This window comes from Barbus barbus, assembly GCF_936440315.1.
Source record: "Barbus barbus genome assembly, chromosome: 31".
Lineage (NCBI taxonomy): Eukaryota > Metazoa > Chordata > Actinopteri > Cypriniformes > Cyprinidae > Barbus > Barbus barbus.
In genome coordinates this window covers 24,327,074-24,352,115 of record NC_136759.1, presented here as the reverse complement: position 1 = coordinate 24,352,115, position 25,042 = coordinate 24,327,074, and the positions used below count along the sequence as shown (strand labels likewise).

Here is a 25,042-nt window from a genome sequence, read left to right as displayed (position 1 = left end):
AGGGATGAGCATTGGATAGGTCTAATGCTTCTGACATTTTGCACACTGGTTGATATTGGCATGTGCTGTGACTACATCAGATAAAATGTATCTTTATAAATGACACTGACCATGTAATTGCAAAACCATTCAGGTATGAGGAATATCATGCATAGTGTTCCATATTTCACCAACCACACTGGCCAGGTACTACCAGAGTGTCACCATGGTAATGTCGTCAGCTAGTCATAAGTGGTGATGTACATTGATTGGTCAGAAAATTGATTTTTCAAAGCTCAATAAAAGCTCTGGTACAAGACGTTTACCATCTGTCACGTCTAGATTCTTTGCCACGCACATCTTTGAATCTAAGGACTTCAAATAATTAGTGAATGTACAGTGCTTGATAAACTTTACAGTAGCTTTTGCATGTCTATAGCCACAAACCACACTTGAACTTTCCCTCAATTCTTCCATTCCTGGCAAATCCATCCAGAGGGTACTAGTCAATCAAAGAGTTGAAACGAGCATATACCATAAATCAAGCAGATCAAGATTAACATGCTAATTTTGTTTCAGCAAGACACTAATGCTAGAGAGAGTGAACGGCAGTTTCGGAGGATTAAAAAAAAAAAGGCAAAAGAAGGCTTTAGTAATTCTTGTTACAATCTCACAAGTTTATCAAAAGCAATGTGAGAGATCAGCCCTACCTGAGACAAGTGAGACTGTGTCTTTCTCCCATGATACAACACTGACGTACTCCTCTACTGAGGCCGGGATAATGCACTTGAAGACCGCCGTATTCCCTCGCATGACTCTCTGATCAGCCACCCGCACTGTGTATGGCTCCCGGAATACTGCGGTCAAGAGAAAAGAGATGTTTCATTCAGATAGATAGATGGTATTTCTGGTATTATTATTATTATTTTTTAATCAGACGACTTGCTGGTTGCTTCAGGTGACTGAAACTTACAAAAAGAGCTAAAGAAAGAGAGAGAGAATACACAATGGCCCACAAAAAAAATGACCCAAATTCCAGCATTGTCTTCTCCACACATGACTGACCTAAGCAAAAAATTCATTAATATTTCAGTGTTTTTCATCTGTCTATCTCAGAGCTGTCACAGAATCACAACTACGAGCACTTTTAATATATAATGCTGAGCTGTAGGTGATTTGAAAAACTCAAAGGTTAGTTTATATGTTAAAATCTAGATTTGTTCTTGATTTTCGTTGTTTTCTGTGAGTGTGTGTGTGTGTGTGTGTGTGTGTGGACCTGTTATCCCCTACATTATGGGGACCAAATACACTATCCCCACAAGGATAGTAATACCAGGAATTTTTGACTTTTTGGTCCCCATGAAGAAAACAGTTTATAAATCATACAGAATTAAGTGTTTTGAAAATTTAAAACTCTAAAAAAGTTTTCTGTGATGTGTAGATTTAGGGGTAGGGTGAGGGTAAGGGGATAGAAAATACAGTTTGTACAGCATAAAAATCATTACACCTCTGGAAAGTCCCCATAAATCATGGAAACCAGTGTGTGTGTGTGTGCATGTGTGTGTGCGCGTTTTTGTGACAAATGAGGACATAAATGTGACACATAATAATAATAATTATAATAATAATTAAAAAACATTTTTTTTTTGTATTTCTCACTATAGGTTGCATGTTTTGTTTGTTTTATTTTTGTTCTGTTCAGCTGACTGACCGGCCTTGATGTGTAGATCTTGACTCCTGATCTTTCCTGATGGGTTTTCCGCTGTGCAGTAGTACGTATTGTCATTGATTAGGTTACTAAAGCTGGATGGCAGGAATCCGTAGATCTGCAGCGTGCCATTGGGGTGCACATGGCGGATGCCTGGGACATCGTAGATCTCCTCCCCGGTGGCGAGGTACCAGCGCAGCGTGGCGGGGGGCACGGCCGCGGCAGGACACGGCACCAGTGCCCCTGTGGTGCTGGAGAACACTACCTCTTGCAGAGATGCATTGACAAAATATAAGCTGGAACGTAGATCTTCACCGAAAACTGGAAAGGAAAAGACAAGGACAAGAGTGCACGAGTGAGTACATTAATATAGACAAAGAAGCATTAACGAGACACATTAATATTGGATGCAAAAGTGAAACGTCTTTTTTTTTTTTGTTATAATTATCTTATAATTGTTATAATTTTCTGTTACAGCTTAATATAGAGATACAACTATAAGTAAGTGAAGTTAAAATAAACTGTGATCTACTTTACATTAAAATTATTTGAAGTTATTTTGATAGATAACTGTTTGTTTATTTGAATTATTTTGATATATATCTATATATATATATAGATATATATAAAACTTTTTTAAATGACAAAGTATCAAATTGGCATCTTAATATTTTTGTAATATGGCAGTAAATATACATGAGCACAAATGCTAGCAGTACATATTTAAGTATACAGAGAGTATTAAAGATCAGCACTAAGACACAGAAGAGAAAATGTGGCATTGCATCATGAAGCTAATCACAACCAAATAAAAGTTCAAGTTGAATGACTTCCAGCTAATTGCTAAATTTCTCTTGTGTCTTGATGAAAATCTCTTCAATGCTGTGCCACAGACCCTATCTGAGCACCAGTCTCCGTTTGGCAGTAAATGGCTCACCAGTGACAGCTGGCAGTGTTTCCCTCGGGACGAAACATTTTAGCACTTCATAAATTTCTAACAAGGTTTCAAATTGCAGCAGTTTCAACCTTTTCTGAGGATCAGCGGGTTTCACTCACAAAGCAGAAGGTACACACAGAAGACGACGTGTATTCATAAACACATGTGCGCCCACATGCTCAGATATAACACTCCAGTTGTTGGCACGCTTGATGAGCAAACACAGACAAGCAAACAAACGAAACCCGCGAACAAGCGCTCGTAATGGTGATGATCTTTACTGTGGCAATCTGAGGCATATGGTACCATTCATCAAGTGGCACGCTGAAGCAACCATCTGTTAAAATATCTTGTTTTGCCAGCGAGAGGCTTGGCGGAGCGTTTGTTCTGATATTAAAGAGTGTGAAAACATTCTGGCCTTTATGCAATAAGAATTTGCTTGCTCACTCTTTTGTAAACCAAAGCAATCATTGTTGATCTTCATTCCAAGAGGACTGATAAAGACTTTTTGCTACCTAACTCAAGTGATTCAACACATTCTGCACTAATCATCTGGCACTTGATGAATTCATGATGGTATGTCGGTTAATAGACAAGCGTTCTGTAAGTGTGGCTTCTTGTAATGAAATAAAGACCTGCTGATGTAAAAGAAATTTAAATTCCATGCGTGTCCACTACAAATGAATAAATCCTAATTAAGATATTCAGATTGCAGAGAGTAAACCATGTTTCTTCCACTTGGACACCAGCAGAAAAAAATTGTCAGTCAAGTCACGATGCTCTTTTTTAGCATGTCTAGTATTCTTAGCTACTTAATTATGGAGGAAAAAGTCTCATTAAATGATTATTTCTTAGAAGAAAAAAAAATCAAAGTACTTCACTGCTTAATAATATTTAAAAAAAAATAAATAAATAAATAAATAAACACATGCCAGTAAAATCAACGTCATGTGGTGCAACTAGCATACAGATATATTCAAAAATAAATTCACTAATTTTGTTTTAAAAAAAATAAATCTGGTTTTTAGGGTTACAGCAATGAACGGATTCCTCAGACCAGTGGTTCTCAATTCCAGTCCACTCTGCATATGTTGTATGTATCTCTTATCACTTCAGACATTTGTTCTATTCAACCTTTTATTATTATTATTATTATTATTATTATATAAGTCATTGACCCAAATAAACACCATATCCCCATCATATTACTATTTAGTTCAAAACCAATGAAACATTATTTTAATTATAAAATTATTTTAAACATCTAATGTTTGATGGATGTGTTTGTTCGGTAGCCTTCTTAAAGGTTTGGGGTTTATTTTTCTTTACAAATTAAGCAGACAAAAAAGTCCAAAAGCAGAAGTCACTTCAAATCCTTCTTGAAAGGACCCCATATTTGAAAGAAAACAGCACTTAAATACTCAGCATCCCAGAGGAAAAATTCATAATTGTCATAATTTTTCATGAAATGAACCATAAAGACGAAAAAGTGACACTGTTTAATAATGTATTGTGTCCATTCATAATTAACAAAGGTTTTTCTCTCTTTGGGTACAGCTTTGGAAGAAAAACCGCACTCTATTCAATATTAAACTGCTCCTCTCATCTGAAGGTCTGTACATCAAATACATCTACTCTTCCTTTTCTTTGGGCAGGGAGAGTGATTGGGATGGCAGTTGACTCTAATGCACTGGCCTTGCTTTGCCTGTAGGTCTTTAATGTCGTGTCACCTGAGGCGTGGGCTGCACCTGATGGAAAGTGGCTAACACCAAGGCAAGGTGACTTTAGTAGGGCATTTCAGAAACACACACACACACACACGCGCACGACTTTCATAATTTTTTTTTAACCCTCATAATATTAGCAGGGCACATGTATGTACTCAAATTGAGATGCTCAAATATATTGATTTAATTTCACATGCAAGGTTTACAGATTGGTTTGAAAGAACCATTTGATGTTTCATTCAGTATTTCTCCGTTATAAAATAAGGCAGCATCAAAAGCTAAAACCCAACAGAGTTGAGTATACCATAAATAAAATAAAAAATGTACAGGTCACATTCCACCTGAAAGTCATAAAAGAAATGCAGAACAATTAACATATAAATGGACATATAAATACTTACATCTAGTTTGTGCATTAGTGGTGGTGATTATATTAGCTATATATAGCTATTGCTGAATATTACCTTTTTATGCCAGAAGAGCCCAACAACTGATCTTTAGGAGCGAGTCATTGAATTATTCACTCAACTAAACCACTGATTAATAAAAAAAAAAAAAAAAAAAAAACACAACAAGGCTGTGTTGATGTGAAACAACAGCACTTTTGCTATAGTGTACAATTTTACAATTAAGTTTTATTTTTTTGTGATTGATTGATTGTTTGTTTATCTATATATTTTTTGCATTATAGCAATCAGAATATTGGGGTGGAGGATTTCCTTAATTATAGTCTTGGGAAATTAGCTCAGTTTTAGATTCTGTTTTGTGCTTCATAAGCATATTGTTACAGGGACAAAGTAGAAATGGGAATCGAAGAATCTAAGATAATTTTATTTTTATTTGTTTGCCATACTGACAGCATGCTAAAGAGTGCTGGCTTTGAGAGCACCAGGAGATGAGCTTTACGCCAGAGGCAAAGACTGCCAGTCAGAATCTAGAGGCCTCAAAGAGAATATCCACTCCTCGTTTAAACCCAAATTCACTGAAGTTGTCAAATCTACTAAAATTTCTGAATGGAAATGTCCACACTCACAATTTTCCACTTTAGCCTCCAGGCCTGCAATATTTAAATTTAAAGTAATAGCCTATTAATGTAATGCTAATAGTTTTTTTAGAAATCACTAAGCTAAAAAGGGTTATGGATAGTGTACAATTTTGTGAATTGAGAAAAATCACTGGCCATAAAAATTTCTAACAACAACAACATTTAATAATAAGATAACAATCTTTTTTATCATAGTACAGTATTTGTTACAAAACATGCAGCCATTGTATAGATATAGGTGGCCACATCAGAATCATCATCGTGTTTTAGCTTTCCAGGTCATAATCACACCTTTTATTTTATTATTAAACATCAAGCACAAACTATGCAAAAAGCAACAGTCCTTCCGACACACTCAGTGTCCAAATTTGCTCATTCATTTTCATTTACTCCTTCAAGTAGACTATATCAGTGGCATAATGTAGGGAATAGTGAATAAGTACATTGGGGGGAATATTGGATACAGTTTTATTCTCCATCTGCACCCATGAGTCATGCAAAAATGCTAAATTCATGAATTGTTCCTAATATTTCAATTTTGGTGGTTTGATTTGATGAACACTTGTCATACACCTCAGCAAATATATTTAAATACATATGTAGCATTGGAAAATATGATTAATTCTAAATGGACTCATAGCATTCAAAAGTCTGATTCATTCCAGAGAACAAATGCTTTATAAACAGCTCTCTCTCTCATATGTACATTACCATAAGAAAGTCATTATTGTATCAGTACATCCTAGATGACCATAGTTGTTTCTGTGCCATAAAACTGTATAAGTTATAAATTGTCATTGGATAGATTATATCTGAAATTATATTGCCTTGTTGATGGATCTAACATATTTAGCTACTTCTTAGTAGCTTGTTGTAGAACTAACTACAACAAATAGTTGTTTTATAGTTCAACTACTTTTAATTATGAATATCTTAGCTTGGCAAACACTGCATTAGCTAGGGTCAGAAAATTATTACAATTTGATTTGAATCATGCGTTATGTGGTAGTTCCTAAAAAGCTACTGGCAAACTTGAGATGTAATATAAATGACTAAATCATAAAAAATCTGTAAGATGGAAAGAAAAGAACAATTATACATAACAGCCAGAACACTAGTCACTGACTTAAATTTAGGGTGACTAGTCAATCACACACAACAGCATTTATCATCTTCAACTATCTAATCACCCATAACAAACCGTTTTCGGCACCACTGATGCATTTGATCTGAGCAAAGGTGCGATCAATGATGATGAGGCAAATACTAACACCACAATGCCTGTTGAGTACCATTCGAACGAGGAAAAGTCTAAGAAAGTTTTGTGATTGAGTAATTACTAACTAGTTTCCATCCAACACCTATTCAAAACTCAAAGAAAATGGTCATATATTAGACTCAGTGCACACTGCAAGACAATAGCCGTTCACCCTGTTTGAATGTGAAGACATAGTTTGGTGTTGTCAGTGCTTTTTTATGCAACTAATCACACACAAAGTAGGTCAATTAAGTTTTTTTCCACACTGCAATACCTCAAACAGCCTGTTCCATGTGTACAGTCCAGCGGCCATACAATACTCCACATGCATGCTCTGTTTAAAACTTCACAGATGTTGTAGTTTCTGTCTGAGCCAATGTTTAGCTGCTGGTTTTGCCAGGTCTGTGTGTCCTGTCAGTGCTGAGCAGGATCATGGGATATCTGCTTCACAATGACAGGCTCTGTCAGGGGCCTAGGGTAATTAAGGCTGCATTCAGCACACCGCCTGGGGGCCTTTGGGTTTTTGGGGCAGAGGGGGAGATGGGACGAGACAAGGTGCCGAAGGGAGCGGCTAGGGATGGGCGACGTGGACCCAGGACAAGGTAGGGGCGAGCAGGACAGGGTTTTTGCCACTGTGAGTTAACACTTCTTTCCTACAACCCCCACAGGCTTTAGCACTCGCAGCACTTGCCAAATGACTGTCTCCCAATTTGCTTTCATGAATATTAAGCAGGACATGACAGACGAGAAAAGGCCTGCCGTCTGCTCGCCTGTGATATGTGCAGACAGATCGGCTCTCTGATGTCGGCGAAGGGTAAAGCACGCCGAGTGTGGCCCTGCGGTGCGCCTCTGATTCCCGTTGTCATGTTTTAAACGAGCGAACGTGAGCGGCTCGTTAAGAGCCGACTTGGCAGTAGGCTGAGATCGGAAAACGAAAGCGCTGTTGACTTTAATGTCTGAATTTGCCCAGCTGATGGCACGAACAAGGCTGTTAGTCGGGCAATTTCAATCTGAGCACTTCCATATTCAAAAACCACTAAATCTATTAAGGCGAGTCACTTAGCCAAATAAAGCAAGATAATATTTGTCAATGATAGTGTTAGGTAGGATCTCTGGAGCTGCAGCTGAAGGCTACTGGCTGGCATCACTCAATTCCATAAGTAATTAACAGTTATCAAATTCATTTAACCTACACACGCCCAATCCATTTCTAGCCATTCTTAGTGCATGCACAGAAGACAAGCACAACCGCTTTAATACCTTTGAATTAATTCTAATAAGCACAATACACCAAGACGCTAAAACAATGAGCTACGACCACATTTCTCTTGTCTCAAGGTGTGTTTGGATGGATTTAACTGATCAGCAAGATTTGATGTTTGTACTCAGGAGAGGAGCTGAAAACAGAGATGTGAAGCCGGACACTTCCTGTATAGAAAATTGCACGGTGTTTGCATACTTTATAACAGATTAGATGTGATATTTGGCAAAGAAAACCACAGATGTTTTCATTTAGCAACAGTTTTCATTCAATGCTTTATGTACTGCACCTGTATACAAGAATAAAGTTCAGCCTATACAACTTAAACGCCAATAAAGCAGGTTCTATATTTTTTATCAGCTGTATTTTCATGACACAATACATAGCATTACAAGATTACATGAGGTTTTACTGTTATGAAATATACATTTGATAGCATTAGTGGAATTGAATAAACACAATACACACTTCATCATTGTCTCTAGTGAATCCAAACAATGATCAGTCAGTGTGTCGTCATCAGAGCTCTTTGATGGCATGCATCACAGAAATGTGACATGGATGCCATCTCATTTTAAATAAATCTTTAGTGACCAGCTGAGCTTCGAAGACCACATTGTAATGACAGCACGGTCACCCATGTCACATTTATAGTTGGACAATTGCAATGTTCTTTTGGCCATCAAACCTCTATGAGCTATACAGAACATAGCAGCATAATTGGTCTATAATGAGCCGAAGACAGCCCACTTTACACCTCTCTTCACTGGCTACCGGTTGCAGCTCGCATCAAGTTCAAAACGTTGATGCTTACAGAACAGCCACGGGCCCTCTCACCTCCAATAACTCTACATCCAGAAGCCTGCGGTCAGTCAGTGAGCAGCACCTCATGGTACCATTACAGAAAGACAAATCACTTTTTCATTCACGTTCACTGTTCCTCGATGGTGGAATGATCTTCTGAACCCTACCTGGAAAGCCAAATCTCCAATAATATTCAAAAAATGGCTAAAAACTAATCTTTTCCATGAGCACTTCACTGTACTTACTTCTCTCTGTAAGAAAATTTGCATTAGTACTTCTCACGTTATTGCCTGCTTAGGATGAATTGCTTTTTGTTGCATTTGTCATTTATAAGTCAGCGGATAAAAGTGCCTGCTAAATGAATACATTAAATGTAGATATAAATCTGTGCATTAGGCCTAATGCTGTAAATTCAGCCTAAAGAGGAGTTTACATTAAAGTCGGCATGTTTTCTAAATGTGCGTTATAGATCTTATTGAGAACAATTAATTTGTGCATATGTTTCCTTTTTGTTTTTAATTTTTAATCAAAATGACAGACTTCTCTGCCTCTGCAAGCGCATCTGGCTCCACTTTTGAGTGCAACACTCACATCTCAAAAGCAAATCAACAACCTTTGGAACCACGTCCCCATACTATTTTTTCTTTTCTGATAATCAGTTAGACATGAATGTACGTCACAATATAGATTTGTTCCTATTTCCATTGCAACGTGATTTGGATTAGCAGCAACATAGACAACAACTACACACATTTCAGCAAATTTCTTTGTTGTTATCTTTAAAACCATTTGTGAACACTGCCATCGTTATTTAAATTAATTTGCTTTACAACAATCTAGTACTGTGGAGTAATCTGTGGTAAAACACAGTCAGAAGTAGGGAATTGGGTACATGCTGCAATGGCACATGTCCAAAAAGCCATAGTATGTCAGAAAAAAGCATGGTATTGTCATGGTATCATGAGTTGTACCATGTTACTTTCTCTTACTTTTCTGTACCAATGATTAATTGAATTATCTGACTTGTAGTTGTTCTGTATCTGGTTAATGTTAGCTGATTAGTTTGATTTTTAGCTCTATTTGCCTCTCGAGTCTTATGAAAATGTGTCTAATCAATAAAGTCTGGCGTCTAATCTTGGCGCTTCCTAAATAAGAGTCTGTTATTGGACAGCGGCAGAATAAAAAATAGGGGATATAAAGGCTCTTCAGTGGGAAGTCAAAACTCCTCTGTCAACATACAGAGAAGCCTCTATCTAACGGCTCAAAGGAAAGTCTATGAGACCGGTGTCCAGAGAGGCCGTCCTGCCTTGACGGTTCATAATGATGTAGAGCATCTTTACAAACAAGCATCCTGCCTTCATTAGAGCCAGAGAGAGGTTCAACAAGAACCTTCATTGTGGTCAGCGCATCTCCGGATAGTGGCTTTTTTTTTCCCTCTTTGGCACGTAAAACTGTTCTGGGTTCAGTAAAAGACTTCCTCTGTGTTGTCTTTCTCATGGTGCAGGTGTCTGTTTCAATAGCATCTGTACACATCCGTCTATTTGAGCTTGCAAAGGCTAATGCCCAGCTCGGTTAGCTGTGTGCGCTTGCGGCACAACGATGCCAAACATCACAGTCCACATCTCAGTACACCTGGTCATTACTGAGGTCCAATGTAAGACAATATTTCATTATCTCTACTAATAATATGCTATATACTGATTAATGACACCTTTGTAAATAAATTAGCATCTTTGCTAAAAGGTTAATTTGCTGGCAAAGATTTGTTGAAAAGATCTGGGCCCGTATTCACAAAACATCTCAAGGCTAAAAGTAGCTCATAACTCGCTGATTTAGGAGAAAATCTTAAAAATAATGGGCGTGTCAGTCCTAAATTCAGGACTCCTAAATTTTAGCTCTACGAGTATTTCACAAAGTGTTTTAGCACTAAAACTAGCTCCTAAATCTGTGAAACATTAGTGAAGAGGACTCCTAAGTCACTAAGACCTAATCACAACTATCCGAAAATGGCTGTTGCCGGCAATCTGCCTCGGAACGTAGACATTTTAGAAACATTTGACGATAACGAGCTTTTAAAAATGTATCACCTTTTGTTTTGGAGGTTATCCCAACTCCAAATTTTCCTTTGATTATATCTTTGTTTTCATTAACAAGTTGGGTAAGAAGTAACAGCTGTTCTTGCATCCAGTTTGGTATTCTTTTACGTTTGCATGTCTTACTCTGTTAATTAAGAGGCTGTTAATATGCATATCCGCTAATTGTTTACGAGAAGCACACATGTAAGAGGCTAACAATTAGCTGAACATATATGAACGAAAAAAAAACTTTTTGAATATGGCAACATTTAAATTTTTTAACCTTTACTTGAATATGGCAACATAATACTAATATGATACTAACATAATACAACATAATCGCACTCTACAACATTTATATGAATAAATCTCTGACAGAGACGATCAGCCAATGTGTGCATAGTTAGTAAGCATGCTGACATTATCCATAGCAACAAGGTCAACCCAGCCCTTACTTTTAGCTTAAGACTTCCCTCTATTCCTTAGTAAAATTTTGTCTCAGCAGCTTTGTGAATTGATTTTAAGAGGAATCTCTTAGCTAAGAACTTTTACTGCTATTTAGGAGAACTCTTAGTGGTAAAATGTTGATGTTTTGTGAAGACGGGCCCTGGATTCTACACAAGATCCAGTTTGACTCAAATTCAAGTATACCATGTGAACAGTATGCAATATGTAGCACTAAATGTTTCAAACAGTATTGAGCTACATTGTTTTCTTATGCCTTAATAAATTGCATGTTTAATATTATAAGTAGTGTTCTGTTATTGTGTCGTAACAAATTAAGAAACTAAATTTAATTACTTTGTACTGTAAGACTAACTATTTGTCCAATCAAATAGTTAGTCAAGTAAATTCTGTTTAAAAATGGTTAATATAACTTAGTTAATTTGTCACACTTTAATGGTAAGGTCAAGCTAAGAACATTGCATTGTGGAATACAGTACAATACAGCATGGTCTGTTGCATATTTCACATTGTAGCAAATGTAGTATGTCATTACTCTGTTTGCATACCACCTACAGCAGAAAAGGTATGGTAGTAGTATGGTATTCTGAATATAGCCAATGTTGCATCAACCATTAATGACTTAAAAGTGACTGATACATAGTGTAAAGAGTCCACTGAAGGAGAGCGTAATGATGAACCAAAGTGCAGTTTATTTTCAAACAAGAAATCCAAAATCCAAACAGACTTGACATGGCATGGAATGAACAGACATCGCATAAACAGACTAGACTCACCGACAGCAGGTTACAACATCAAAACACGACAAGAATCAAAGGCAAAGACATGACTACTTATAACAAACAAGGAGGGTCACATGACAAGAACAAACCAATGGGAAACAAGACACATGACCTGGACAACCAAAAAGAACATGACACATTGAGCAGAGGAACCAATAGCAAGGAGACATGAGGGCAACGGAAGCATGACACAAACAGGAACCATAACTAAACTTCAAAATAAAAGACATGAAAGCAAGAACATGAAACAGAACACAAAACAGACCTTACACCCCCCCCCCCCCCCCCCCCCCTCTAAGGGTGGCTCCTGACGCCCAAACAAAACCAAAAACAGAACCCAAATAGTCCAGGAGGGTGGTGGAGCAGAGGCAGAATGGGGGGGGGGGGGGGGGGGCAGGCTCGTGAAGGGGAACAGGACCTGGAGCGTGCAGCAAAGGCGGGCCTGGAGCATGGGGCAATGGCAGAACAGACAGAGCAGGGAGCCATGGCAGAGCAGGGAATTCATGGGCGGCCTCCATGGTCGTGACAGGACAGACCGTGAGTTCTTGAACGACCTCCGTGGCCGTGACAGGACAGGCAGTGAGCTCACGAACGGCCTCCGTGGCCATGACAGGACAGACTGTGAGTTCAGAACCACCTCTTGAGGTTCTGCAGGGGAAGCCGCCACCTCTGGAGGCACTGGAGTGGATACATAGACAGAAGAAGCCTAAGGAGCAGACTGGTGGACAGGAGAGGCCTCAGGAGTGCAGTGTGCAGCCCACACACTCAAAATGGCGACCACCATCACAGGAAGCACTGAGGCTAGGGGAACAGTCTCTGTGACAGCCAGTGCTGAGGCCCTGGGGATGCCAGCTGCTTGCACCGACATCAGTGGTGAGTCCATCACACTGGTCTTGCCCAAGTTCCGCATCCGCAGCCCCCCCCCCCCAAAAAAAAATCCATTGGAGAAACTTTGATGACAGCCATGGCATGACAAGGCTCAGATGTGGCGGCAATCTTAGCCGGGGAAATAGGTGTGGCGGCCATCTTGCGATGAGGCTCATGCGTAGCGGCCATCTTGGCCGGGGAATCAGGTGTGGCGGCCATCTTACGATGAGGCTCAGGTGTGGCGGCCATCTTGGCCAAGGAGTCAGGTATGGCGGTCATCTTTAGATGAGGCTCTGGAATGGTGGCCATGATGTGGGCAGGCCCCGTAGACTCTGGCTTGGCAGGCCATGACGTGAGCGGACTCTGGCTTGGCAGGCCATGACGTGAGCGGACTCTGGCTTGGCAGGCCATGACGTGAGCGGACTCTGGCTTGGCAGGCCATGACGTGAGCGGACTCTGGCTTGGCAGGCCATGACGTGAGCGGACTCTGGCTTGGCAGGCCATGACGTGAGCGGACTCTGGCTTGGCAGGCCATGACGTGAGCGGACTCTGGCTTGGCAGGCCATGACGTGAGCGGACTCTGGCTTGGCAGGCCATGACGTGAGCGGACTCTGAAATGGTGGCCATGTTATGATGAGACTCTGGAAGATCAGCGGAGACGTGGTTATACTCTAGAATGGCGGCCATCTTCCGAAGAGACTCTTGAGTGGCGGCCATCTTGCAACGGAGCTCTTGAATGGCGGCCATGTTGTGAAGAATCTCTTGAGTGGCCAGCATGATGTGAGCAGGCCCTGGGGTAGCAGACATGAAGTTAGCAGACTCTGGATTGGCAGACATGATGTGATCAGGCTGTGACTTGGTAGATATGACATGAGTAAACTTTGACTTAACTGGCATGTGAGAGCAGGCTCTGGCGTGGCAGGCATGAAGTTATCAGGCTCTGGCGTGGCAGGAATGACGTTAGCAGGCTCTGGCGTGGCAGGCATGACGTTAGCAGGCTCTGGCGTGGCAGGCATGACGTTAGCAGGCTCTGGCGTGGCAGGCATGACGTGAACAACTCCTGACATGAAGTTCAGGATGTGAAAATGCTCTGGTGCAGGTACAGCACAATTGCGGGGCTCCTCATCCGCAACCCCCACAGCAAGAGGTGAACCAGCCAGAAAAAGAGCATGATCGATATATTCTTCTAGTATGGCAGACCATGTATTGTCTGGCATCAGATCGTATAAACAGTCTTTAAGTCCATTACAAAAAATTACCTTTATAGCCACATCATTAAAATCTACCAAATGGCACAGTCCACAAAAGTCGGCAACATAGTCCTCTATGGCCCTGTCGCCTTGACGAAGGCAGAGGAGGCTAACTGCTAGGTTCATGGTGAGGGTCGTGTATTCTGTAAAGAGTCCACTGAAGGCGAGCGTAGTGATGAACCCAAGTGCAGTTTATTTACAAACAAGAAATCCAAACAGACGAAGACTTGACATGAACAAACTAGACTCACCGACAGCAGGTTACAACATCAATACATGCCAAGAATCAAAGGCAAAGACATGACTACTTATAACAAACAAGGAGGGTCACATGACAAGAAACCAATGGGAAACAAGACACATGACCTGGACAACCAATCAGAACATGACACATTGAACAGAGGAACCAATAGCAAGGAGACATGAGGGCAACGGAAGCATGACACAAACAGGAACGATAACTAAACTTCAAAATAAAAGACATGAAAGCAAGAACATGAAACAGAACACAAAACAGACCTTACACATAGCAAGAGATCATAGTGGAAATGTTAACCTTGTAATATCAGCTTGCTTTGCAACGTAAACTTGCTACTAATCACTTCACTGATGAAAATTGGCTTTAATACAGAAAACATCTAGTTTAAATGCTTTGATTTCATCAGAGCTGTGGTATAGCATGATATACAATTGGCTTTTAATTAAAAAAAATGAAAATCAACCTAAACCTAAAATTTAATCCAGTACAAAAACAGTTATATTGATACAATCGTATTATCAATTTATTACAATCCTATTACAATCATATATATATATATATATATATATATATATATAGGCCTATATGTGTGTATATATATATATATATATATATATATATATATATATATATATATATATATATATATATATATATATATAAAATCCAAATGATAAATAGAATATAATGCAACATAATAATAATAATAATAATAATAATATGAAATACAAAATAATATTTCTTTCTCTCCTTTCCCCTTTCATTATAAGGTAATATAGGACCTGATAATTTTTTAACAGTTTTATCTAAATGGATTTTTTTTCTTCTGTTTTAGTATCATAGTGTTACATGTCCATCTGTAGGCTACAGCACTGTAGTGTTTTCTGAAAGGAAGGACACAGTGCACCCCTCCCCAGCCCTCTTCTCTGCAGAGTGTTTCTCTTCCCATTTCAGGTTGTCACGTTTCTATTTTTTTTCATCTTCTTCTTCATGTGTGCTAGCAAGGTGACATGAGACCGCTGCTCCACACAACCAGCCAGCCAGCCAACCGAGCAGACACAAATATATTCAGAGCATTTAGTACCCTGGATTAATCGAATTATAATTTAATCATCTGATCAAACAGCAATTAGCATAATCACTTGTGGGGAACAGCTGATAGAGGAGAGAGAGCAACACATAATAAACCTCAGGCAACTGCCGCTCTAATGAGACATTTAACTGCTAAAACACACATCAAAAAGCAACATCTTCATGCTTTCTGGAGCTGAGACAGCTTTTACGAACTGAAGGACAGTAATGTGTTATATTAAATGCACAGTGATTTAACAGGGAAATCAATCTGAAAGGTGCATTCAATTATTTAAAAAAAACAATAAATAATGTCTATCCATTGTGCAAGCTAAGAAAAAAATAATTATGTGATATAAAAAAGGTATAATAACAATATGCAAAAATGAATGGTAACGAACTTACCAGAAAACTGTTATCAAATAAATGATTAAAAAGCTTCATACACTGCTTCAAAGAGATCCCATATAATTTATTATAATTTTACAGCTGTAACACAAACTATAGTAACTATGGTATTTTGTCAGAAACAATGAGAAAATCTTGGACAAGGACATGTGGAAATCATATCAAGACCTGGTCTTGTCTTGCTAATTCTAATAAGGTTGATATGGCTTCTGGCATTTTTACAGTGACGTGATGAAGATACTACAGCTATATCTTCATTCGCTAAAGAGAATACAATATAAATAATGTTGGAATGAATAAGAACAAGACAGTACCATGGCTGGGTCAAATGCATGTACACATCCTATATCAAATGCACATGTGCACACATACATAGCACATACAATGAATAGCAGACATCTGGCAAAAGTGACAGTGCTCTGAAAGGGGGCAGCTAAAAATACCAACCACCAACTTGGTCTTACATCTTACAGTCTATGCCATGTTTAAAAATATATCACAATGTTGAGAAAGCAAGCTCTGGTCATTTGTCACCCTGTCACTTTCTCCCACCTAGGTCAGAGATACCTCAGCCTACATACCTCTCTCTGGGTCTCATTTTAAAAATAACAAGACAGGGGTGCAGAGAAAGCACATGAATAGAGAAATGCATACTGGAGATAAAAGTCATATGATGCTATTTTACAGATGGCATTGATGACAGAGCGATGCATTTGGTTGATGGATATTAGGCAGATGTCATTTAAAAATCTTGGAAGGATTAAGCCTTAAAAAAGGAGGATTTTATTATTATTATTATTATTATTATTACTACATAATCCTTGCCCGTTAGAAAAAAAATAAGTCAGCTGTGTTTTGTTACAGAAAAAAAAGTGAAATACAACCTTATAACTGTTATAATTTTATGATTTATATTGCATTTGTTAAATAATAACAATAATTTATGATTTTAAGAGTGAACAGAAAATGTAGATTGAAAATAGATAACTATTTAAAATGCCATTAATAATTTCCAAAGAAATCAATGTTATATTTTCACTGTAAAAGCAAGGAAAATACTTTAGTGGCAGACTTTTATAGCTTTTACAGGTGAGAAACTTGCATTTTGCAGCCACCTGTAAATGTACTAAATAATAAATTAAATTTAAATAATAATTATAATAATAAACCTTGATGGTTCCCTTAAATTTGCATTCATTAGAATCGAAATATAGTGTTAGCTATATAAATGTATCTATAACAGCATAACAATATATTATTCGAATAATAAAAATAATTAAGAAAGGAATTAATTTATAGTAAATTAAACAACAATTCATATCTAATGAATAAAACTGACATCATTATGTGACAGGACTATTATTTTTCCATGTTGTCCTCAAAATGACCTCTAAACATGTTGATCCTTTGAAGAGCAGACTACAGCAAAGGATTTGTCAGTCAACAAATTTAGTCAATTTTAGCAATACAGCTCGTTCCAAAAAAAACCTCCTATTGCATTTAGTGGTGGTATCAACAACACTTCAAATTACAATCCTTCAAAGTGGGAAAAAAAAGTCTACAGCCCTTAAGTAAATACATAAAAAGTGTGTAATCTAATATTATTCAAAGACAACCGGTGAAATCAGTGGCTAACATTAAAGTTAGTGGGTGGTTTGACTCATTCAAAGTCTCGTCTTGATGAAAATATCCTGTTTAACCACAGAAGCTGAAGCATCTAATGCATGAATTGCATTAGTAAACAACTGAACAAAATGAGCAAAAAAATAAAAAATGATGCTGTGTGCATTTGGGGAGGGGTGTTAAGGACGCTAACTCAGAATCTTTAAATAGGTAACAGAGGATTGCAGGGCACAGGTCTTATAGGACTGTCTAACAAACTTGAACAGATGGGCCTCTAATCAGCAAACTGCCTTAATTGCCCCCAATAGATTAACTCCCACCAAACACACAGTTCCACACAGCCAAATGTACTCAAATCATTCCTCACATTTCTCCTTAGACTCTTGAAGAAATCCCAGTTAAACATGAAATGAAGTCATTATTCTGACTCATATGGTTCTGATTAGTTTGTATAATTCTGTTAGTATCAGGACTGTATAATCTCCGGTAACAACAGCATGGTTTAATACAGGATTTAGACGGCTGAGATTATAATCCGTCGTGCCTGCATGTGTTTTTGTGGACAACAAGTGACGGATTATAATTTTCGAGTAACAGATCTGAGGCGGTTACATTCCTCGTCCCAAGCAGCTTTTGTGTCTTCATTTATACTCAAATTTGTTTTGCTGTAAATCAAGGTGCAAAGCATTCCCATTCCTGCTGATATTCTGTTATCAGCTATATTTTTGGTTACAGCAATTGCATTTCTTTGCGCAACATGGCTGTCGTGCACATGCAACAGACTATCTTTTTATTTATTACAGGAAAAAAAAACAACATCTGCTAGACAATGCTGAACATATAAGTAAAAACAGATGGACACGAGCAAGCAAGCAGACGTTTCAGCACATTGCTATCTTCAGTGCTCACTTAACAGACAACAAAACCCTTTTTAATTAAGTAGGTCAGCAATTAAAGACAATCAGCTATCTCAGGTAAACCTCAATTAGAATTCCAAGAAAGTCTAATCATAGCAGAATATTACAAGTATGCAACTACAAAGAATGCAAATACAACAGATATAGCAGAAGAGGGAGAAAATAAAGTAGTAATGATAATAATAATTTTTACTAAAAACAAGAGAGTTCTAGTTCTTCATTCATACCCTCTAATTCAATTTAAATTCAAAGATCCAGAAAGCCTCTCTTTGCAACAATTTATTTTCTCTATCTCCACCTCTTAGATAACCAAAAACACCATCTCTTAAAAAGTTCGAAATATTTAATTTTTTTATCATGAATTATTAAAAAAAATTCAATTTAATTTTGATGTGATATTTATTATTAAAAACATTGTTCCTTAATAAAATAACAATAGATAAATGCTAAGCAAACTGCATTCAAACCAATAAGATTCCTCTTCAATCTGTGCCCTTTTATTGTACATCAGGGGTCATTCATTCACACAACGGCCTTATTTGATACGACTATGGCTCTAATAATAGACGTTTCCATAGTGACAGGCCAAGCAGCATGTGATAAACCTTCCAGACTACAGGCTCGAATTTTCTAGAATACAGTTGCTTTCTGAGATGAGGAAGTGGCCACTTATAAAGGAAAGGCTGTTTATTCTTAGATTGTACAAAAGGACACAGAACCAATCTTACTTACATTCGTAAATTTCCAACAATGAATAAATTAGAATATTAAGATGTCAACAGCTCATTTAAAAGGAAGAATTACATTTTTAAAGACTGCACACTCATCAGATATGTGCTGATTTTATAAGAATACAGGAATAGCTAAAAAAAAAAATGCCAAAGCACATCCAGCAAGAGCAGGAAAGCTAGTGAGCATCTCATTTCACTGTCTGCTCTGCTGGGCGATGGTGACTGATGAGTTCTTAATGCTCTTTTATGAGTTTCATCTGAGGCAGGGTGGCACAATTTCAGTTCAAAGTTATTACAAAATACATCTCAATATTTTTTATTTCATATTTGCCCGAAGTGAGAAATGCCTCGGAGAGCTTCGCATTTGGAGCTCAAACAGCAAGAGTAGGGGTGTATTTATCTCCCTCCTCTGAAGAAGAGGATTATTTCTGTTGTTTTCTGAGGGTGAGCTTTCGTAACATCCTCACCGCTTCAAAATGACTGCCATTCAAAGCTTCACATTGAGGACTCGTGCCAGCGTTTGCCCAATAGCCATTTTACATCAAATCCTCAAACCATTTTTTTTTTTTTTTCAAAGCACGGGTCTCTGTTCCTTTCTTTGCATCATGCACTAACCTTCCCTCGACAATGTCTGTCTGTCTGCAATTTTTCGAAGAGATAAGTCTATTTTCCCATCTCGCTTCATTCTGTTTTTCCCTCCATGGCTCCCTCCTTACGTACACACCCTTCCATGTTTGCACCTACTGACCATCTCTCCAGTTTAGCCGAATCACACCTTTTTACACTGGTGAGAAGGTGCACAATTAAAAACAGAGGGAAAGATAGGAAAATCATGCTTAAGGCACAATTGGCCTTAAAAAATGATAAAGACTGCTTTACATTTCTCACTGCACACATATGCATCCACGCAGGCGCAGTCCCTTAAGTACACACACACACACACACACACAGCTATTAAAGCATTGTGTAGTATTTTTCAGCTACTGCCCAGCATTTGTCTTATGAATCTTTTTCATTTTTTCTTAAGGATTTTTACATTACTGATTAATTTTTATAGGCTTCATATTAAAAAAGTCTCACATTAGATATACAATTTAGAAAGCATGGTCAGCGAGCTATTTAAAACAAACACATAATCTGAAAAAAAGAGTAACAATATGATAAATACAGCTATATGATTTGTGTTTTATCATATGAAAAGGATTAAATTAAATAAAGCGAATGGCTTTTTTTCCCCCACTGCTATCCACCCACTGTGAGGCTCAAGTGCACAATAAGGATGTGTTACAAAAATAACTGGATGTAATAACTTCATTTGACGTACCCATCTTAAATGCTTAAATATCCACAGCATTAATTATCTGCCATCAAATGATTGTGCTTATTTAATAAACCAATTAAATACAATGCCTCGGTTTATTTAAAATCACCTAAGAAAATAAAGCCTTTATCAATTAAACAAATTCTTGCCGTCCATAATTAAATTAAACTAAGTTGATTTAAAACAGTTACACGGATGGGGGAGGGCGCAGCACACATAACCAATATTAAATACGTCAGTCATTGTGGATAAAAAATAAAATAAATAAATAAATAAGAGGTTTACAATAGGAAGTGCAACATTGAAAACGAAAAGCGCAAGGATGAGTAGCTTCTACAACACTCAGTGTGATAAACAAGAGGTCACATTCATTAACATCTCCCCATGCGTAAAACAACCGACAAGAAACCTGTGCAATACCTGCCGGAGGCCCCTGTGTGTGCACACAGGAATCATTATAGGGAGCTTTTGCAGTACGCAGTGCTTATATGGTGCTTTTTTTTTTATAAATGATTAGGAAAGTCTCCCAGCCTAGGTGATCACCCGTGACAACATTCAAAATCCTGAAATGAATTTGGATACAGTACACCCTTTCCAGAATGTCCTGATAAGTGTAAATGAAGTTTGAAATTATAGGAGAGAAGGAACGAAAAAATCAAGACTAACCATTCAGGATGCTCTGGAGAAAGAGAAATGCCAATATCCACATGCCCCGCTGCGTTCAATCCCCAAGCTAGATTTTCCTCTTTTCACTCCGCACACTTTGTCCACTGCTTTTTCCTGATCTCCCACTCAGAATACCAACGGTAAGGTTAAAACAAAAGCCAGTCCAGATTGCCTGTGCCAGCGACTTGAGCGGATCTCCACCGTGCGTATTATGTGTGCGCTTTTGCGCCCGGTCGTTGCGCATGAAGGATGTGCGGATGTTCTAGTGTGATTGTCTTGGTTAAAGCTCGGATGCTCTCCGGATGCTGCTGTGCTTCAGGGGGGATGCTGGATGCAGGTGCGATGCTGATTCAGGAGCGTCTTTCAACAGAGCAGGTGGTGATGCGGGGGAGAAAGAAAACTTTCAAAGCAAAAGCAACGGTGCCGTTCAAGTGTGTCATTTAAACCAAAGGGAACCAAGTTTTTTGGAAAAAAGGGAAGAAAAGGAACTAAACAGGGGAGAGTAAATCATAGATGTTTAATCAGAAATGGGAATGGAAAGAAAGTCCGGAGAAGCTGAAGCGGCAGGAACAAAGGTGAGATCCCAGAGTCAGACCATCTTCGTGAGCACCTCTCGCCGTCCAGCAGGCTGCAAGCAGGCGCATCTTCCTCCTGCGTGGCGCTTTAATCGCATTGGTTCGTGTGCTGCTAACCCTCTCTGCCTCAGAGCATTAGAGAATAACCCTCTCTCTCTCTCCCCCCTGCCTCCACAGCCCGGCTCGCTGCTCACTGCCTTAAAGGAGCCGAGACACTCCTCTGAAGGCTGAAGGATGGGGCGGACACACCTATTTCAGGTGCGCACTAATTATGAAAGACGAGGGAAAAGAGTCCAGCGCGAGATCTCGAGAATCTTTGTTAGCCGTGTGTTAATTCAAATGAAACTTCTCAACCAAAGAGTACTTTTATCGTGTTGAAGTCCGTGTGTATTAGGTTTGAGGAGCATTCCGAGTCCACTGAATAAACGTTTAGCAGATAAACACATTTAGAACGTACTGCCTGTCTCTTCAGGAAAATATTTAGAACTTGCCTTTTTATTCAAAGTTCTGTCCAATAAAATGCTGTCAGAATGTACCACAAATCTTGCTTTCTTGGTTCAGCCTGTATGAGAGAAAATCGACTCTGCTGGTCGTTGCGCCATATTACTATATGCTCACCTGACTAATCTGATCACACGACGTTATGTACAGTCAGTATTCTTGCTTCTTTTTTTATGATAACTCAATTCGTTTATAACAATTAAAGCAGTTGAACTGACGTGTTTGACGACTATGAACATGCTCATAATAACTGTGAAATAAACTTACCTCATTTCAACAGGAAAAAAAAAACAAAACAAAAACATGACAGGACTGCCTTACTAAACATGATGTCTGAAAGATCAAACCCTTTCTAATTCTGGAAATGTCACAGCATCGTTTTGAACAGAAAGTGCAGGGGCAAAGAGAAATTTAGAATTTCATGGAAGAAAAAAAAAAAAACAATTTTAAAGGGAAAAAAATACATACCTGTACAATTGTTATCTAGCAGACTTATAAAAAATACATTGGTTGGAAAACATTGTAAGTATGGCACACATGTGCCCTAAAACCTCACCTCACTTCTATTACAACATCTCCACAACAAAGAGGATCTCTTGTTCTCATGAGATACCAATTCTCTAAACTCAAGAGTAAATCACAGTAAAACAATAAAATACACATCTTTTTGGAAACACTTTATTTTGAAGAGACATTCTATTGAATATTTGTTAGTAACTTTGCAAGTACATGTCAACCAGACATGACTTGAATGATCCTCAGTGAAGAAAACAGCTGCCTTTATGTGAAGTACGTTTAAGACAAGGGCATCTGGATAACTTACTGTGTGAAGCTGAATACAGCGCATGAACCATTGACTGCTCATAAAAGTTATTAAACTAATTTCCAGTGTAACACATTTTCATATTAATAGTAGTGTTTAAGGGTGTAAACAATACATATGCTGTGATTGGCAGTATTAGATGAATGCACTCTTCCCAAACTTTTGCTTAGGGCACCATTTATAATTATTTTAAAAACCTATATATTATGTGTTAATTTCCTACTCAAAACCTAAAATTCACCCAATCCATATTCCTAGTCACTCAAGCTGTATTAAATCAAACAATGCCCAGATTTCAGATTTTGTTTTATTAAAGAATTGTAATCATATAAAATCAAACCAAATATTTCCACCAAAAAATAGTAGCCTGAATTGTGTTTCAGGTTTTAATATTGAGAGCTACTTTCACACACATCACAATATTCCACTCCTCTGTCATAATCAACCTTTTCAATGCACACATACACAAGTTGACAGTCGGTAAGTCAGTCCTGGTGAGAGCGGCCTCTTTGTTTTGACAACTCTGCTGAGGCCTAGTGTTCCCTTACAACCAAACACACACCGGTCTATCGGCGGCCAAATGTCAGCCTGCTGACTTCTAGACATCCTGCAGAGGATCGGGTTCCCCTTCCACTACGCTGCCCATTAGCCAGGAATAGATCCGTCTAGAGCAACGCCATATGATCTCTTTTGTTACCTTAAACAATAGGGACGATAATGACATGAGGCGCATGTGGAGAACCAAATATAACAACGTGTAAAGTTATCCACTGGCTGTATCATCACTAATGCACTGTTTACAAATCCATGCAAATGCAGATTGCTCAGCACAGATATAGGCAATGTCCATAAATGTAGTGTCAGAATTGGCTGGGTCTTCTTAGGGGCTTATCAGACCCCACACTAGTTCAAAAACATGACCATGACTTGTCATTGAATTCACTGATGACATGCACGAATACATATACGCTACCAGTTAAAAGTTTTTAACCAGTAAGATTTTTAATGTTTTTTAAAGAAGTCTCTTCTGCTCACCAAGCCTGCATTTATTTGATCCAAAATACAGCAAAAACTATAAATAATACGATAATAGCTTATTGCAACCCTATCTGTCAAGCTCCAAAAAACATAAAATAAAAAAATCAACCAGGTTAATCATGAAAATCATTAAAAGAAAATAAATCACATACCCTTAAAACATTTTGAAATATGTCTCAAAATAACTTTGAATTTTATTGGCGAATTAGTTTCGCTCACAAAAGCTAATGTGAAAAATTAGAAATTAAAATGGAAAACAATTCCATTATGAATGTGAAACAGGCATCTTTCAAGTGAGTTGTGTCAGAGGCCTGACATTAGTCGTTGATGCATTACACAAATGCTATTGAGAGGAAAACTGGGATGATGTAACATCAGTTAACGTACTCGGTTACTATCGTAACCTCGGTTCCCTGAGATACGGAACGAGTACTGCGTCTTGCTAAAGACGCTATGGGAAAAAGCCTTTTTTCTCCTTTACTGAAGCCTTATTCAATCACGCAGTGAAACTGCACGATCATTGGTTTGTGCAGTGTGATAAAACGAACCAATGTGTCGGCAGCGGAGCTGCACGAGCCTATGGCGACGGAGCCCGCCAGATCCCGCCAGAATGGGCGGGGTTATCTGGCTATATAATCAGCCGTCTCGCCATAGGATCCTCAGGTTTACTTCGACTGAAGCGACGACTGAGTCGTGCAGCTACCTGGCACGGCAAAGTACGCAGTACTCGTTCCGTATCTCAGGGAACCGAGGTTACGATAGTAACCGAGTACGTTCCCTATCGATACTCCACTCGTACTGCGTCTTGCTAAAGACGCTATGGGAACACAATTCAATCACGCCGTGCTATGGTAGAGGAACGACTGTGTAAAATATCTCCATAAGCATTACATGCTCAGAGGGAAGTATAATAGTATACTCGGGCTAAAGCGAGCTGAGCTCATAGAGGTC

The 25,042-nt window shown here is 38.4% G+C and overlaps 1 protein-coding gene across 1 annotated transcript in view; it reads right to left on the bottom strand.

Moving 5' to 3' along the window:
* LOC306851656 (cell adhesion molecule DSCAM-like) overlaps nt 1-21,825 on the bottom strand; it is a gene marked incomplete at its 3' end in the record, with an annotated part of 145,473 nt that extends 123,648 nt beyond the window's left edge. The window contains exons 1-3 of the mRNA XM_079388062.1: nt 21,155-21,825; nt 1,691-2,008; nt 690-836 (exon numbers count right to left, since the gene is read on the bottom strand). Of these exons, the coding sequence (XP_079244188.1) occupies nt 690-836; nt 1,691-2,008; nt 21,155-21,197 (508 nt within the window). The 5' untranslated portion in view covers nt 21,198-21,825. The remainder of the gene's footprint in view (nt 1-689; nt 837-1,690; nt 2,009-21,154) is intronic.
* Nucleotides 21,826-25,042: the final 3,217 nt, after the last annotated feature.